Source organism: Salmo salar, chromosome 12 (genome assembly GCF_965601325.2).
Source record: "Salmo salar chromosome 12, fSalSal1, whole genome shotgun sequence".
Classification (NCBI taxonomy): Eukaryota; Metazoa; Chordata; class Actinopteri; order Salmoniformes; family Salmonidae; genus Salmo; species Salmo salar.
The window spans coordinates 66,923,452-66,942,557 of record NC_138302.1 but is presented as its reverse complement, the minus strand read 5'-3'; the positions used below and the strand labels follow the sequence as shown (position 1 = coordinate 66,942,557).

Below are 19,106 nucleotides of genomic sequence, written 5' to 3'. Positions count from 1 at the left end.
GCTTGTTTACTGCGCTCCACTCCACAGACTCTGTGATGTTGTTGGACTGAATGCTGCATCCATCGTCCATCATTTTCTCATGCCTTACTGAAGACATTGATGTTAAGGAGGATGCTGAGGTCAAGAGGCTCCAAATTCACAGATCTATTGACTGTAGTGCAGTGTTGCTTCACAATCACACAGCCTCTCAGCTCCATCCATCCCATCACAACAGTCAGTAAACACGTGTACCACATTATCCTGTTTCTGGGGCACTTTCTACTTATTTTGGACTACACAAGCTAACCAAGACAGATAAAATTTAAGGATGCACCGATATGACATTTTTTGGCCGATACCGATATCCGATATTTTAATTCATGGATTTCGCTTTTGAGTTGACTCGCTGAAATGTTCTTACTCTTTCAAATGACTGCTCGACTTGAACTTGTTTAGTTGTTGGAAGTGTGCACTTATGCACTTAGCATTTTCCTGCTTTTGTTCTGTGTAGCGCTGTATTTTTTTGTGGCGTCATTACATCGTCTATTTACGTTATATAGGTCTGCACGTCAGCTTTGATATCGGTTTTGCACATTGGTGTTGCCGACGCATTTTTAACTAATAATGGCCGATTCCGATATGCTCACCGACATGTTGTGCATCCCTAGAAATTTGATAGAGGGCATTGCTGTAGTTTGAAACCACAGTGCTAAATCAACTACAATGAGGACACTAACGGTTTTCCCCCTGCTGTGACTGGAGGGGTGATTGGTGAACCCTGCCACCAGAGCCCGGAGAGGAAAGAACCCCACCTTATTGTGTTACGCTTAGAGAAACCCTGTGTGCTACTCCGGCATCTGTCAACAAAAGGGGCTGATTTCCCATACCCAGATTAATCCTAGTCCTCGATTAACAATGTCTCTCAATGAGGAATCTCTATTGTCATCTTTATTCCAGGACTAGTATTAATCTGTATCTGGAAAATGGGTCTAATGAGTGGTGTGGAGTGGACATCATGTAGGCCAAACATAGACAGTGAGCTGATGATCCAGTCCTGATCCAGCCTGTTAACCCTTCTCCAGGATTTATCAGGGGGCTAAATGATCCCACGTTGCCAATCCAGCCTAATATATTGTTGATTGTAGGCCTACCTGGCTGTTACATTTTCATGGGTGTGATTATTGGCTGGGCAGAGTGCATGGAGCTCCATCATTATGTACCTCTCTTTTCTATTGGGAATGTAATACAGAGGTTGGGCCTCTCTCCTCCTAGCTGAAAAACAAGTATGTGTGTACCCCACCCAGTCCTCCCAACAGTGCTAACGCCTTAGCGATGAGGGATTTGAAAGCGGGCCGATTATTGAGAAGAATTAATTCCCAGAAGTGGGAGACGGGAGGGAAGAGCACAGAGGGCCCAAGAGCGGGGAATATGAGGAGAGTAAATCCTCATTACGTGTCTGCTAATAAAGAACTACCCCGGCCAGCCCTACCTTTCTATTGTTGGAGAGCCCTCATCTGTCAGAAAAAGCCCTATCACCTCCAAGCAAAGAATTTCTTTCAAATTGACTTTTCTTCTCAACAGGTCTCAGGAGACCTGGCTTAGAGAGGAACCGGGGCAGAGGGAAGGAGAAGGGCACCATTTCTGAAAGAAAGCTATCTTGGAGTCCCGTGGGCACTAAAGTCAGCCCGATGAGTCTGCATTAGGAAACAATAAGCATTCTAAAGCATGGGGGGAAGAATAAACAATGACTGTTAAAGTTGCACATAAGAATCACAGCTTCAGGTTCTGGCAGTTTGTGTAAATTCTGGCTGATGTTCTTGGTGGTAGAGATGTGATTGAGCTTACACCGTGTGATTAATCTGTGTCGATCAGCTTCTCATCATCACTCAATGCCTAGGTTTACCCCCACTGTACTCGCATCCTACCATACCCTTGTCTGTACACTATGCCCTGAATCTATTCTACCACGCCCAGAAATCGTCTCCTTTTATTCTCTGTTCCCAAAGCACTAGACGACCAGTTCTTATAGCCTTTAGCCGTACCCTCCTCCTCTGTTCCTCTGGTGATGTAGAGGTTAACCCAGGCCCTGTGTGTCCCCAGGCACTCTCATTTGTTGACTTCTGCAACCGTAAAAGTCTTGGGTTCATGCATGTTAACATCAGAAGCCTCATCCCTAAGTTTGCTTTATTCACTGCTTTAGCACACTCCACAACTCTAATGTGCCTGAATCCTGGCTTAGGAAGACCAAAAATTCTGGAATTTCCATCCCCAATTACAATATTTTCCGTCAAGACAGAACTTCTAAAGGGGGCGGAATTGCAATCTACTGTAGAGAGAGCCTGCAGAGTTCTGTCATACTATCCAGTCTATGCCCAAACAGTTCGAGCTTCTACTTTTAAAGATCCATCTCTCCAGAAATAAATCCCTCACTGTTGCCGCTTCTTATAGACCCCCCTCAGCTCCCAGCTGTGCCCTGGACACCATATGTGAATTGATTGCCCCTCATCTATCGTCACAGTTCGTACTGCTAGGTGACCTAAATTGGGATATGCTTAACACTCCGGCCGTCCTACAATCAAAGCTAGATGCCCTCAATCTCACACAAATTATCAAGGAACCTACCCTACAACCCCAAATTCGTAAACATGGGCACCCTCATAGATATCATCCTGACCAACTTGCCCTCTAAATACACCTCTGCTGTTTTCAAGCAGGATCTCAGCAATCACTGCCTCATTGCCTGCGTCTGTTATGGGTCCGCGGTCAAGCGGTCAAACGACCACCCCTCATCACTGTCAAACGCTCCCTAAAACACTTCTGCGAGCAGGCCTTTCTAATCGACCTGGCCCAGGTATCCTGGAAGGATATTAACCTCATCCCGTCTGTAGAGGATGCCTGGTTGTTCTTTAAAAGTGCTTTCCTCACCATCTTAAATAGACATGCCCCTTTCAAAAAATTTGGAACTAAGAACAGATATAGCCCTTGGTTCACTCCAGACTTGACTTCCCTTGACACTTGATACAGCCCGACAGGATGCTCTCGATTGTGCATCTGTAAAAGTTTGAGTGTTTTTGGTGACAAGCCAAATTTCTTCAGCCTCCTGAGGTTGAAGAGGCGCTGTTGCGCCTTCTTCACCACGCTGTCTGTGTGGGTGGACCATTTTAAGTTTGTCCGTGATGTGTACGCCGAGGAACGTAAAACTTTCCACCTTCTCCACTACTGTCCCATCGATGTGGATAGGGGGGTGCTCCCTCTGCTGTTTCCTGAAGTCCACGATCATCTCCTTTGTTTTGTTGACGTTGAGTGTGAGGTTATTTTCCTGACACCACACTCTGAGGGCCCTCACCACCTCCCTGTAGGCCGTCTCGTTGTTGTTGGTAATCAAGCCTACCACTGTAGTGTCGTCTGCAAACTTGATGATTGAGTTGGAGGTGTGCATGGCCACGCAGTCATGGGTGAACAGGGAGTACAGGAGAGGGCTGAGAACGCACCCTTGTGGGGCCCCAGTGTTGAGGATCAGCGGGGTGGAGATGTTGTTTCCTACCCTCACCACCTGGGGGTGTCCCGTCAGGAAGTCCAGCACCCAGTTACACAGGGCGGGGTCGAGACCCAGGGTCTCAAGCTTAATGACGAGTTTGGACGGTACTATGGTGTTAAATGCTGAGCTGTAGTCGATGAACAGCATTCTTACATAGGTATTCCTCTTGTCCAGATGGGTTAGGGCAGTGTGATGGCGATTGCGTCGTCTGTGGACCTATTGGTGCGGTAAGCAAATTGGAGGGGGTCTAGGGTGTCAGGTAGGGTGGAGGTGATATGATCCTTGACTAGTTTCTTAAAGCACTTCACGACCTGGGATAGGATAAAGCAATCCTTCTAACCCCCCCCCCCCCCCCCCCCCCCCCCCCCCACTTAGAATATGTGGACAACTATAAATACCTAGGTGTCTGGCTAGACTGTAAACTCTCCTTCCAGACTCACATTAAGCATATCCAATCCAAAGTTATATCTAGAATTTGCTTCCTATTTCGTAACAAAGCCTCCTTCACTCATGCTACCAAACATACCCTCGTAAAACTGACTATCCTACCAATCATTGACTTCGGCGACGTCATTTACAAAATAGCCTCCAAACCCATTGGCTCCAGGTCATCTATAAGTCTTTGCTAGGTAAAGCTCCGCCTTATCTCAGCTCACTGGTCACCATAGCAACACCCACCCATAGCACGCACTCTAGCAGGTATATTTCACTGGTCATCCCCAAAGCCAACACCTCCTTTGGCTGCCTTTCCTTCCAGTTCACTGCTGCCAATGACTGGAACGAATTTCAAAAATCACTGAAGCTGGAGACTCATATCTCCCTCACTAACTTTAAGCATCAGCTGTCAGAGCAGCTTACCAATTGCTGCAGCTGTACACAGCCCATCTCTGTAAATAGCCCATCCATCCAACCAACTACCTACCTCATCCCCATATTTGTTTTTCTGCTCTTTTGCACACCAGTATCTCTACTTGCACATCCTCATCTGCACATCTATCACTCCAGTGTAAATTGCTAAATTGTAATTACTTCACCACTATTGGCCTATTTATTGCCTTACCTCCTTACTTCATTTGCTCAAACTGTATACAGATTTTTCTATTGTGTTATTGACTGTACATTTGTTTATCCCATGTGTAACTCTGTGTTGTTGTTTTTGTCGCACTGCTTTGCTTTATCTTGGCCAGGTCGCAGTTGTAAATGAGAACTTGTTCTCAACTGGCCTACCTGGTTAAATAAAGAAATAAAATAAAATGTGCTGAATTGGTTTTCTGAGGCTTGGCAAGGCGACTCGACAACTATGCCATCCAATTACGGTGCGGTGAGCTCAACTGTCTTCCAGTTAGCCAACGTGCCAGTTGTTCGCCTGGGCCAATCAAAGGGCACTGGCAACTCTCCTCAGCCTCGTCTGTGGACAGACGCAGAGCCCAGTGAAGCCAGCTCTGTTTTTCAGAACAACTGTTTAAGGAGCCGTGGTTGGCTTTGAGAACGCAGCTGTCTGCCTCAGACAGACTGACTGGCAGAATTCTCCCTGTGCGTTTAGATTTTTTAAGACATAAACCTAACAAATATATACAGAGAGACAAGAGAAGAGGGGGAGAGAGAGAGAAAAGGATACTCCAATAGCTTCATGGAGCGTTGCTCTTCTCTCTTCTATTGCCTTTAGTCTCTGGGGTGTGTTATCTAGAGTGGAGGAGAGATGAGAAGCAGTGTTGCTGTTTGTGTCTGCAACTGTTTGAGGGTGGGGGGGCGAGTGTGTGCGCATATGTATGTGTGTGCGCTGTGAGTGATAGGAGCTCTGAATGATATCATTAGCAGCAAGGGCTACGTTTGGGCAACAAGCTGGCCGTTTATGAGTCTAGAGAGCGAGGGAATGAGGGAGGGAGAGAGAGATGGTTAGATAGGCCATGGGAGGGCTGCGATCATTTCTCTCTCCTTTTATTTAAATGGATGTAGTGGTGTCTTATCATAGCCTGGCAGTGTTGACAGGGGACAGTCATTATACACAAGCCCTGTTGACAACACCTTTTATCATGCTCATGTAGGAAGGTCAACATAACTTACAGTGTACATCCACAGCCTGGACCAAAGCAGCGTCCATATGGACCGTTTGGTGTTGATTGTGTACTAAGCAGCTAGGAACACAGCCGTTGTAAATGGGTTTGTTTGCACTGGCTTAAAGCGGAGCAGTAGATCAAATATAACTAATACGATCTTGACAGAATAATTCCCCGTCATCTGATGTTGCCTGTGAAGAAGACAGCAGCAGATCCAACGGATAGCCCGCTTACATAATACAGACTGTAGAATACAGACACCGTCACTCATTATATTACCTGCATGGCCCAGCCACTGGTGGGGAAGAGGTGTAAGGATATTAAAGGGATGTTAGTTGGTTGAGGGGTATAGCTCATACCTGGAGACTTGTGACTCTTTTTTTTCACAATCGGTTGACCTTGTACCAGGTCCTAGCCTGGTTTCTTTATGGTGTGAAAACTTGTATTGAATAAGTATGCTTAGGGGGAGAGAAAGGAGAAAAGGGGATGAATTGTGAATGGTGTAATTATAAGATGTGTGTATGGGGCTGTCAGCGATGTTGATGAGTAACGCTGGATGCCATCTGTGACCCTGTGCCGTGCCAGCCTCCACAGACGGCACCAGTCACATAGAGGAGGACCTTCACAGGCCTACAGCAGCAGCTCCCAGCCAACCAGCCATGTCTCTGAAATCTCTTATATCACTGTCTCACCATCTACCAGAAAGCCTGCAGCTAGGCTGGAGCCCAGTGTGATTGACAGCTCACTGTCTGATTTACACGCACACACTGCTGTTTTAAAGATTCTCCCATTCCTTCTGCCTTCTGTTGTTTTCTTGTACTAGCTGGTCTGACTGGAGGGCTGGGAGGATGGATGGGGATTTATATGTACTGTGCAGAATATTTGAATCACTTTTTGGTCTCATCTTGTATCTGTTTCCGTTTCCCTCTCCCTTTCTGTTCCTCTCTCTGCCTCTCTCTCTCTTTCTCTCTCTCTCTCTCTCTCTCTCTCTCTCAGGTGCCTGATGACCAGTGTCGCTACATCGTGGGCAGTATCCTGAGCGAGGGAGAGGAGCAGCCTGACGAGGAGCTCCAGAAGCTGTATGAAAAGTTTGGCTTCAAGGTGCTGTCCCTTCCTGAGGTGTCCCTGGCTGTGACCACCACCTTCCCTTCCACCACCCCCCTGTCCCACTGGCTGGCGTCCTACAAAGTCTACCCCGAGCTCCACAACTACATCATGGTATGTACCATACACTATCATTGGAGTCCTCTTCATTCCTATGTGGTACATACCATTCACGTATGGCTTCCATACAATTAAGCCACCACATTGAGCCTTTGCTTGTCCTTCTCTGGGATGTAGCAAATCTAATCAAATTGTGTTTGTCACTTGCGTTGAATACAACAGTGAAATGCTTACTTACAAGCCCTTAACCAACAATGCTTTAACCTCTCTGGGCAAGGTGGGACGTGACCGTCCCACACTATTCAACAGCCAGTGAAATAGCATGGCGCGAAATACAAAACAACAAAAATATCATAATTTCAATTTCTCAAACATACGACTATTTTACACCATTTTAAAGATACACTTCTTCTTAATGTAACCACATTGTCCGATTTCAAAAAGGCTTTACAGCAAAAGCAAAACATTAGATTATGTTAGGAGAGTACATAGACAAAAATAACCACACAGCCATTTTCCTAGCAAGGACATGTGTCACAAAAACCCAAAACACAGCTAAATGAAGCACTAACCTTTGACGATCTTCATCAGATGACACTCCTAGGACATCATGTTACACAATACATGTATGTTTTGTTCGATCAAGTTCATATTTATATCCAAAAACATCATTATACATTGGCGCGTGATGTTCAGAAAATGTATTCCCACCAAAACATCCGGTGAATGTGCACATCAATTTACAAAAATACTCATCATAAACGTAGACAAAATATATAACAATTATTTAAAGAATTATAGATAGACTACTCCTGGATGCAACCGCTGTGTCAGATTTTAAAATAGCTTTACGGAGAAAGCACATTTTTCAATATTCTGAGTACATAGCTCGCCATCACAGCAAGCTATACAGACACCCGCCAAGTTCGGGGTCACCTAAACTCAGAATTAGTATTATAAATATGCTCTTACCTTTGCTGATCTTCATCAGAATGCTCTCCCAGGACTGCTACTTCCACAAGAAATGTTGTTTTTGTTGGAAATAATCCATATTTATGTCCAAATACCTCCGTTTTGTTTGTGCGTACAGAGCACTATCCAAAGGCATAACGCGCGAGCGCGGTACCAGAGACGAAAAGTCTAAATGTTCCATTATCGTTCTTAGAAGCATGTCAAACGCTGTTTAAAATCAATCTTTATGGTATTTTTAATGTAAAAATGCCATAATATTCCAACCGGACAATAGCATGTTGATTCAAGTAGAAAAAGAAGGAACCGCGCGCTCGCGGGATCGCGCATATCCAATCCCTTTGTCCCCAGGCAGTCCACTTAGTGACTGAGCTAATATTCTCTGCCCAGTGACAGGAGAATGCTGAAAGAACTTTCTGAAGGCTGTTGACTGCCAATGGAAGCCTTAGGAAGTGCAACGTGACCCCACGACACTGTTGTTTCGATAGAGATTCAAAAGAACTACAATTCTCAGACTTTCCACTTCCTGGTTGGATTTTTCTCAGGTTTTTGCCTGCCATATGAGTTCTGTTATACTCACAGACACCATTCAAACAGTTTTAGAAACTTCCAAGTGTTTTCTATCCAAATCCACTAATAATATGCATATTGTAGTTTCTGGGCCAGAGTAGTAACCAGTTTAATTTGGATACGTTCTTCATCCGGCCGTGAAAATACTGCCCCCTATACTTTAAGAAGTTAATACGTTTTAAGAAAAAAAAAGTGTTAAGGAAAAAATAGATAAGGAGAAAATAGGAGTAATAAATAATTAAACAGCAGCAGTAAAATAACAATAGCGAGGCTATATACAGGGGGTACTGGCACAGAGTCAATGTGAGGGGGCACCAGTTAGTCAAGGTAATTGAGGTAATATGTACATATAGGTAGAGTTAAAGTGACTACATAGATAATAAACAGAGAGTAACAGCTGCGCAAGAGGGGTCTGGGTAGCCCTTTGATTAGCTGTTCAGGAGTCTTATGGCTTGGGTGTAGAAGCTGTTAAGAAGCCTTTTGGACCTAGACTTGGCGCTCCGGTACCACTTGCCATGCAGAAGCAAAGAGAACAGTCTATGACTAGGGTGGCTGGAGTCTCTGCCAATTTTTAGTGCCTTCCTCTGACTCTGCCCGGTTTAGAGGTCCTGGTTGGCAGGAAGCTTGGCTCAGTGATCTACTGGGCCGTCGGTCGGGGGGCCGTCGGTCGGGGGGCCGACGGTCGGGGGGCGAGAAGATGCCATACCAGGCAGTGATGCAACCAGTCAGGATGTTCTCGATGGTGCAGCTGTAGAACCTTTTCAGGATCTGAGGACCCATGCCAATTCTTTTCAGCCTCCTGAGGGGGAATAGGCTGTGTTGTGCCCTCTTCACGACTGTCTTAGTGTGTTTGGACCATGTTAGTTTGTTGGTGATGTGGACACCAAGGAACTTGAAGCTCTTAACCTGCTCCACTGCAGCCCCGTCGATGAGAATGGGGGTGTGCTCGGTCCTCCTTTTCCTGTAGTCCACAGTCATCTCCTTTGTTTTGATCACGTTGAGGGAGAGGTTGTTGTCCTGGCTCCACATGGCCAGGTCTCTGACCTCCTCCCTATAGGTCTGATCACCAACAATGATGAGACAGCCTATCACTGTTGTGTCATCGGCAAACTTGATGATAGTGTTGGGGTCGTGCCTGGTCATGCAGTTATGAGTGAACAGGGAGTACAGGAGGAGACTGAGCATGCACCGCTGAGGGGGCCCCGTGTTGAGGATCAGCGTGGAGGATGTGTTGTTACCTACCCTTACCACCTGGGGGCGGCCCGTCAGGAAGTCCAGGATCCAGTTGCAGAGGGAGGTGTTTAGTCCCAGGGTCCTTAGCTTAATGATGAGCTTTGAGGGCACTATGGTGTTGAATGTTTAGCTGTAGTCAATGAATAGCATTCTCACATAGGTGTTCATTTTGTCCAGGTGGGAACGGGCAGTGTTGAGTGCAATAGAGATTGCATCATCTGTGGATCTGTTGGGGCGGTATGCAAATTTGAGTGAGTCTATAGTTTCTGGGATAATGGTGTTGTGAGCCATGACCAGCCTTTCGAAGCACTTCATGGCTACAGATGTAGGCAGGTTACCTTAGTGTTCTTGGGCACAGAGACTATGGTGGTCTCCTTGAAAAATGTATGTATTACATACTCAGTCAGGGACAGGTTGAAAATGGCAGTGAAGACACTTGCCAGTTGGTCAGCACATGCTCGGAGTACACGTCCTGGTAAGCCGTCTGGCCCTGCGGCCTTGTGAATGTTGACCTGTTTAAAACCTCTTACATCTAGACGTTCCGCTAGCGCAACACCTGCTCCAATATCCAATGATGGGCGTGGCGCGAAATACAAAGTCCTCGAAAATCTGAAAAATTCCATTTTTCAAACATATGACTATTTTACACCATTTTAAAGACAAGACTCTCCTTTATCAAACCACACTGTCCGATTTCAAAAAGCAAAACATTAGATTATGTCAGCAGAGTACCCAGCCAGAAATAGTCAGACACCCATTTTTCAAGCTAGCATATAATGTCACAAAAAACAAAACCACAGCTAAATGCAGCACTAACCTTTGATGATCTTCATCAGATGACACTCCTAGGACATTGTTATACAATACATGCATGTTTTGTTCAATCAAGTTCATATTTATATCAAAAAACAGCTTTTTACATTAGCATGTGACATTCAGAACTAGCATACCCACCGAAACTTCCGGTGAATTTACTAAATTACTCACGATAAACGTTCACAAAAAACATAACAATTATTTTGAAAATTATAGATACAGAACTCCTTTATGCAATCGCTATGCCCTATTTTAAAATAGCTTTTCGGTGAAAGCACATTTTGCAATATTCTGAGTAGATAGCTCGCCATCACGGGCTAGCTATTTTGACACCCACCAAGTTTGGCCCTCACCAAACTCAGATTTACTATAAGAAAAATTGGATTACCTTTGCTGTTCTTCGTCAGAATGCACTCCCAGGACTTCTACTTCAATAACAAATGTTGGTTTGGTTCCAAATAATCCATAGTTATATCCAAATAGCGGCATTTTGTTGTGCGTTCAAGACACTATCCGAAGGGTGACGCGCCCAGCGCGTTTCGTGACAAAAAATGTCAAAATATTCCATTACCGTACTTCGAAGCATGTCAAACGCTGTTTAAAATTTTTCTCGTAAAAAAGCGATAATATTCCAACCGGGAGTCGTTGTTTTCGTTCAAAGACTGAAAATAAAAACATGGTGTCGGCTCGTGCACGCGCCCCCAGTCTCATTGTTGTCAGATCGACCCCTATCCAAATGCGCTACTGTTTTTCAGCCATGGCCTGCAAAGTCATCATTCACCATTCTGCCGCCTTCTGAGAGCCTATGGGAGCCGTAGGAAGTGTCACGTTACAGCAGAGATCCTCAGTTTTCAATAAAGAGAGTGTAGAAGGCCAAGAAATGGTCAGAGAGGGCACTTCCTGTATGGAATCTTCTCAGGTTTTGGCCTGCCAAATGAGTTCTGTATACTCACAGACACCATTCAAACAGTTTTAGAAACTTTGGAGTGTTTTCTATCCAAAGCTAATAATTATATGCATATTCTAGTTTCTGGGCAGGAGTAATAATCAGATTAAATCGGGTACGTTTTTTATCCGGCCGTGAAAATACTGCCCCCTATCCATAACAAGTTAAAGGTTTTACTCACATCGGCTACGGAGAGCGTGATCACACAGTCGTCCGGAACAGCTGATGCTCTCATACATGCTTCAGTGTTACTTGCCTCAAAGCGAGCATAGAAGTAATTTAGCGTGTCTGGTAGACTCGTGTCAGTTGGCACCTCACAGCTGTGCTTCCCTTTGTAGTCTGTAATAGTTTGCAAGCCCTGACACATCCGACGAGCATCGGAGCCGGTGTAGTACGATTCAATCTTAGTCCTGTATTGATGCTTTGCCTGTTTGAGGGTTCGTCGGAGGGCATAGCGGGATTTCTTGTAAGCTTCCGGGTTAGAGTGCAGCTCCTTGAAAGCGGCAGCTCTACCCTTTAGCTCAGTGTGGATGTTGCCTGTAAACCATGGCCTCTGGTTGGGGTATGTATGTACGGTCACTGTGGGGATGACGTCATCGATGCACTTATTGATGAAGCCAGTGACTGTTGTGGTGTACTCCTCAATGCCATCAGAAGAATCCCGGAACATATTCCAGTCTGTGCTTGCAAAACTGTCTTGTAGCTTAGCATCTGCTTCATCTGACCACTTTCTTATTGACCATGTCACTGTTGCTTCCTGCTTTAGTTTTTGCTTGTAAGCAGGAATCATGAGGATAGAATTATGGTCAGATTTGCCAAGTGGAGGGCGAGGAAGAGCTTTGTATGCGTCTCTGTTTGGAGCAAAGGTGGTCTAGAGTTATTTTCCCTCTGGTTGCAAATTTAACATGCTGGCAGAAATTAGGTAAAACGTATTTAAGTTTTCCTGCATTAAAGTCCCCAGCCACTAGGAGCGCTGTCTCTGGATGAGCGTTTTCCTGTTTGCTTATGGCCGTATACAGCTCATTGAGTGCGGTCTTAGTGCCAGCGTCGGTTTGTGGTGGTATATAGACGGCTACGAAAAATACAGATGAAAACTCTCTTGGTAAATAGTGTGTTCTACAGCTTATCATGAGATCCTCTACCTCAGGTGAACAAAACCTTGAGACTTCCTTAGATTTCGTGCACCAGCTGTTGTTTACAAATATACATAGACTGCAACCCCTTTTCTTACCAGAGGACGCTGTTCTATCCTGCCGAAAAAGCTTAAAACCCACCAGCTGTATTCATGTCGTCATTCAGCCACGACTCGTGAATCATAAGATATTACAGTTTTTAATGTCTCATTGGCAGGATATACATGATCGTAGTTCCGTCTATTTTATTAAAGATTGATTGTAAGTTGGCTAATAGGACCGATGGTAAAGGTAGATTACCCTCTCGGCGTGGTGCCTTCTTACAAGGCACCCGGACCTTCGTCCCCGATACCTCCGTCTCTTTCTCCTGCTAATGACGGGGATGAGGGCCTTGTCGGGCGTCTGAAGTAAATCCTTCCCGTCTGACTCGTTGAAGAAAAAAAGGTTTGGGGGTGAGTAATCGCTGTCCTGATATCTAGAAGCTCTTTTCGGTCATAAGGCACAGTGGCAGAAACATTATGTACAAAATAAGTTACAAATAACGTGAAAAAACATACACAATAGCACAATTGATTACGGGATCGTAAAATGGCAGTCATCTCCTTTGGCGCCAATCTTTCACTGCCTTTCTTTTCATGAGACATAGGATGTAGTGACAAATTTGCTCTGAAGCAAATTATTTCTTGAAAATGTACATTTCCTCAGCCTGCACCTCGCCAATTAGGATGTGTGCGTACCTCATACTAGAAAATTCATTTTCACGATACCTGCCCACAGCAGTTTGCCTAATGTCCCTTTGTAGATAACTGCAGTCTTGTGCTCACAAAACGTCCTCTTTTCTACTCTGTCTTTGTCTAAAATCCTCCATCTCTCTGCTGAATGTGTTGTTTAATTCATCACGCTAAGCAGAGGATTTCTTTTGAGCAGATGAAGAATGGATGAAGGGGCAGGAATTGAAGGCAGGTGTGGGTCATATGCTGAGCCTCCATGTCCTCAGGCCTGGCCCCAGAAAAGCTATTGACATTTACTGATGACATTTACACACATGGATTCATTCAGAGGCATCCCTCTGCATGCGCAATGCCCTGGATGTGATATGATTGGTGTGTGTGTGTGTGTGTGTGTGTGTGTGTGTGTGTGTGTGTGTGTGTGTGTGTGTGTGTGTGTGTGTGTGTGTGTGTGTGTGTGTGTGTGTGTGTGTGTGTGTGTGTGTGTGTGTGTGTGTGTGTGTGTGTGTGTGTGTGTGTGTGTGTGTGTGTGTGTGTGTGTGTGTTATGGGTCTAGCTGGGGAGCGAGGGGAGTGCTGGGGTTCAGACTTTACCATATACATTTTGGGTGTGCAGATTTCTCGTCAACTGTTAAAGGCCAACTCCAACACTTTTCAACCTCATTTTCATTATCCCAACCACAATACCAGAGTCAACATTTCTAAGTTTTGTAGAAAAATATGTAAAGTTAAAAGGTTTCAAAAACAGTGATTTTATAACTATGAGATTCGTGGGCAGCAAGAAAATACCCTCCCTTGGGCTCAAAACTCGTACGTATTGAAACTCACTTACTTTTAATCCTACCATGTGATGTCACAGAGAAATATGTAGACACTGGTTTGGTGCTGGAGATGATGATTATAAGTAGTTGACAAGGATTTCTTTCCCCTGGGCACACTGACCATGTTTGTGCTGACAGTTGCTAGGGTGATGCCAACAGTGCCAGTATGGCATGGTAGTGACACTTTGTGTTGAGCCCTCCATCTGTTGTAGAGGTGTGTTGGTGGGCAAAGAGGAGGAAGGCAAGAGAGTAACACGCAACTTAGTCTCTGCCCACTGCACTGATACAGCCCTGTCAGCACATCAAAGATAGTCCCAAAATAGCCACATATACACACTTGTCACATGTAGATAATTACTGAAAAGCTTGAGTGGGTTTGGCTGTTGACATGACATTATGCATTACTTTCAGCACCATGCTAGAGCACGATAAATCCTTAACTCAGAACTACATTATGAGGTCTGTTGAAGGCTAATGGTAGCCTTTCACCTTGGTGTTCCATGACTAAGGGAGCTACTACACCAAGTGGAAGCAGATCAGCAAAAAGGATGTAGCCATCATACCAAGTCATAATCTCACACCACATTATGCCTTCTGTTACATAACCATGGGCAGGGTATGTGTCCACCAGCCTGCCTATAGCTGATGTCAGGGCGGTGGAAGCAGCATCCTCTCCTACTCAGGGCGGTGGGAGCGCCATGCTCCGCTCTCCTTCGCCTGCGTGAGGCCCTTAACGCTGCTCGTCAGAGTCCATCAGCTGCTGAGCAGTTGACCTGGGCACTGTGCCAGGTCAGTAAACCCTCTGCCCCAGTCTGTCTGTCCACGGACTCGCTACCGTTAAAATCCTTTAGCCGAGGAGTCAATGTGTGAGTGATGCGCTGGGCTGTGTGTTAGCGGGGTTAGCGCTGTCAGTAGCTTATGCATAGGGGCCATGGCTAGGCTAGTGATTCATGGAGGGAAAATTAGAGGGCTGGTGTGAAGCTGGAGTGTTGGACAAGAGTAGTGCCTGGGTATGATTAATTGAGCAGGGTGTGGAGGAGACGAGAGGGCCCCGTCATAGCTCTAAAAGGCAGGTAAAATCCATTTAGAGTTTTAGCACAAGAGCCAGTGAGAGGCTTCCTGGCATTAGAAAGACTGACAATGCAACAGAAGGGTTAAGTGGGTGAGCTGGCGGGTTTCATGCATTCTGCCATACTCCAGTACATGTGTTTTCTCCCACTGGCCATATGCCCTGCCCGCCTGCCTGTCTGTCTCCCAGGGCCCTTGCCTCACTCCAGACTGTAGGCTCTATCGGCTCCCAGAGACCAGGCTACATGTTGGCTGTCAGGAAAACAGGTTAAGTGCAGAGCTGCTCCCATTGCTCCCTGGAGCTCTCCCACGCCACGGTCCAACAGCCCCCCTCCTCTCCAGTTTAGCTCTCCTAATCTCTCACCCACTAACTCAAAAAAAAATACAAAAGAATAAATCTAAATTACATTTTATTGGTCACATACACATGGTTAGCAGATGTTAATGCGAGTGTAGCGAAATGCTTGTGCTTCTAGTTCCAGCAGTGCAGTAATATCTAACAAGTAATCTAACAATTCCCAACAACTACCTACTAAACACAAATCTAACAAGTAATCTAACAATTCCCCACCAACTACCTAATACACACAAATCTAAAGGGGTGAATGAAAATATGTACATATAAATATATGGATGACCGATGGCCGAGCGGCATAGGCAAGGTGCAGTAGATTATATAAGATACATGTGTTATGAGTAAAGTAAGATATGTAAACATTATTAAAGTGGCATTATTTAAAGTGTTATTGCTTAAAGTGACTAGGGATCCATTTATTAAAGTGTCCAGTGTAGGCAGCAGCCTCTCTGAGTTAGTGGTGGCTATTTAACAGACTGATGGCCTTGAGATAGAAGCTTGTTTTTCAATCTCTCGGTCCCAGCTTTGATGCACCTAACGCGAAGCGAGGTGACATCTCTGTCGGCGCCATCATAGTCATCTAACTCTGGCAAGAAGAAAGCTGTCTCACAGACACACTCGCATAAAACAACATGTCAGACAACACAGTCAAACTCCTTATATTTCAGTACATTTCAGATTTGTTATTATTCAGTGATTTTACAAAGACAGATGGATTATTTACTGTTGGGGCATGTGTTAGTGTTTATATCACTGTTTCTGTTTGACTGTTTCGCTGTGTGTCTTTGCCTTTGCAGCAGTAAGAACAGCTGCAGCGTACATACGTGGGCGTGTGTATCAACAGTATAAGGACTGCAAGGACTGTGTTGGTTAGAGCTCCCAGAATCAAAGGCTTGATGGTGAAAGGGGAGAAATCAGGGGATAAAGGAGAAACGGGCACATTTTATTAACGGGATTGCAGCGGGCTCTGCCTGGTCTTTGTTAATGCACCTTTTCAGGACAATCTGCAGGTCACAATCATCAGGATGTTATTTCCAGGGCTGACTCAAACAAAATTCTCTCTCAATAGTCCCCCGAGCCAAAACAGGAGGGGAAACGTACAGCTCCAGTCCATTTAGTAATAAATTTAGCTGAGCCGGGACTTAAACAACCCAGACCTCTTCAGGTTTCTACACAAACTTTTTCAATAACTTTTTCAGTTGGTGGCACCAGCACATGATTTGGTCACAGTATTTTTGTTTAAAATAAAAAATATATACAGTTGAAGTCAGAAGTTTTGCATACACCTTAGCCAAATACATTTAAACTCAGTTTTTCACAATTCCTGACATTTAATCCTACAAAAAATTCCATGTCTTAGGATCACCTCTTTATTTTAAGAATGTGAAATGTCAGAATAATAGTAGAGAGAATGATTTATTTCAGCTTTTATTTCTTTCATCACATTTCCAGTGGGTCAGAAGTTTACATACACTCAATTAGTATTTGGTAGCATTGCCTTTAAATTGTTTAACTTGGGTCAAACGTTTCGGTTAGCCTTCCACAAGCTCCCCACAATAAGTTGGGTGAATTTTGGCCTATTCCTCCTGATAGAGCTGGTGTAACTGAGTCAGGTTTGTAGGCCTCCTTGCTCGCACATGCTTTTTCAGTTCTGCCCACAAATTTTCTATAGGATTGAGGTCAGGGCTTTGTGATGGTCACTCCAATACCTTGACTTTGTTGTCCTTAAGCCATTTTGCCACAACTTTGGAAGTATGCTTGGGGTCATTGTCCATTTGGAAGACCCATTTGTGACCAAGCTTTCACTTCCTGACTGATGTCTTTAGATGTGGCTTCAATATATCCACATCATTTTCCTCCCTCATGATGCCATCAATTTTGTGACGTGCATCAGTCCCTCCTGCAGCAAATCACCGCCACAACATGATGCTGCCACCCCCATTCTTCACGGTTTGGAGGGTGTTCTTCGGCTTGCAAGCCACCCCCTTTTTCCTCCAAACATAAAAATGGTCATTATGGCCAAATAGTTATATTTTTTACATTTCTCCAAAAAGTACGATCTTTGTCCCCATGTACAGTTGCAAATCGTATTCTGGCTTTTTTATGGCGGTTTTGGAGCAGTGGCTTCTTCCTTGCTGAGCGGCCTTTCAGGTTGTGTCGATATAGGTCTCGTTTTACTGTGGATATAGATACTTTTGTACCTGTTTCCTCCAGCGTCTTCACAAGGTCCTTTGCTGTTGTTCTGGGATTGATTTGCACTTTTCACACAAAGTACGTTCATCTGTAGGAGACAGAATGCATCTCCTTCCTGAGCGGTATGACGGCTGCGTGGGCCCATGGTGTTTATACTTGTGTACTATTGTTTGTACAGATGAACGTGGTACCATCAGGCGTTTGGAAATTGCTCCCAAGGATGAACCAGACTTGTGGAGGTCTACAATTTTTTTTCTGAGGTCTTTGCTGATTATTTTGGATTTTCCCATGATGTCAAGCAAAGAGGCACCGAGTTTGAAGGTAAGCCTTGAAATACATCCACAGGTACATCTCCAATTGACTCAAATTATGTCAATTAGCCTTCCTGAATCTTCTAAAGCCATGATATAATTTTCTGGAATTGTCCAAGCTGTTTAAAGGCACAGTCAACTTAGTGTATGTAAACTTCTGACCCACTGGAATTGTGATACAGTGAATTCTAAGTGAAATAATCTGTCTGTAAACAATTGTTGGAAAAATGACTTGTGTCATGCACAAAGTAGATGTCCTAACCGACTTGCCAAAACTAGAGTTTGTTAACAAGAAATGTGTGGAGTGGTTGAAAAACTAGTTTTAATGATTCCCGACCTAAGTGTATGTAAACTTCCGACTTCAACTGTATAATTGACCTGGCCTGTGTCTCATAATGTGCCTACATTCCATACAGATCCAGGCTAATAAGGACTAGCCATCTTTTAAATTAGCATTTCCTGTGTTTTACATTCAAATCAAATGAAATGTATTTATATAGCCCTTCGTACATCAGCTGATATCTCAAAGTGCTGTACAGAAACCCAGCCTAAAACCCCAAACAGCAAGCAATGCATGTGAAAGAAGCACGGTGGCTAGGAAAAACTCCCTAGGAAAAACTCCCTAGAAAGGCCAAAAACCTAGGAAGAAACCTAGAGGAACCAGGCTATGAGGGGTGGCCAGTCCTCTTCTGGCTGTGCAGGGTGGATATTATAACAGAACATGGTCAAGATGTTAAAATGTTCATAAATGACCAGCATGGTCAAATAATAATAATCATAGTAGTTGTCGAGGGTGCAACAAGCACGTCCGGTGAACAGGTCAGGGTTCCATAGCCGCAGGCAGAACAGTTGAAACTGGAGCAGCAGCACGGCCAGGTGGACTGGGGACAGCAAGGAGTCATACCAGGTAGTCCTGAGGCATGGTCCTAGGGCTCAGGTCCTCTGAGAGAAAGACAGAAAGAGAGAAAGAGAGAATTAGAGAGAGCATATTTAAATTTACACAGGACACCGGATAAGACAAGAGAAAACTCCAGATGTAACAGACATTGATTTGGATAGATTGAATGTAACAGCAAAGAAAAGAGTGACGTGTTATTTTTTGCTAAATTTTCTAGAGCAGTGGTTCCCAAACTTTTTATAGTCCCGTACCCCTTCAAACATTCAACCTCCAGCTGCATACCCCCTCTAGCACCAGGGACTGCACACTCCCATCATTGTAAGCCTGC

At 44.7% G+C, this 19,106-nt stretch overlaps 1 protein-coding gene across 1 annotated transcript in view; it reads left to right on the top strand.

The window, feature by feature from the left end:
• Nucleotides 1-19,106, top strand: part of LOC106565575 (testis-expressed protein 264) — a 202,897-nt gene that overhangs the window by 53,236 nt on the left and 130,555 nt on the right. The window contains exon 2 of the mRNA XM_014132849.3: nt 6,571-6,792. Within this exon, the coding sequence (XP_013988324.3) occupies nt 6,571-6,792 (222 nt within the window). The remainder of the gene's footprint in view (nt 1-6,570; nt 6,793-19,106) is intronic.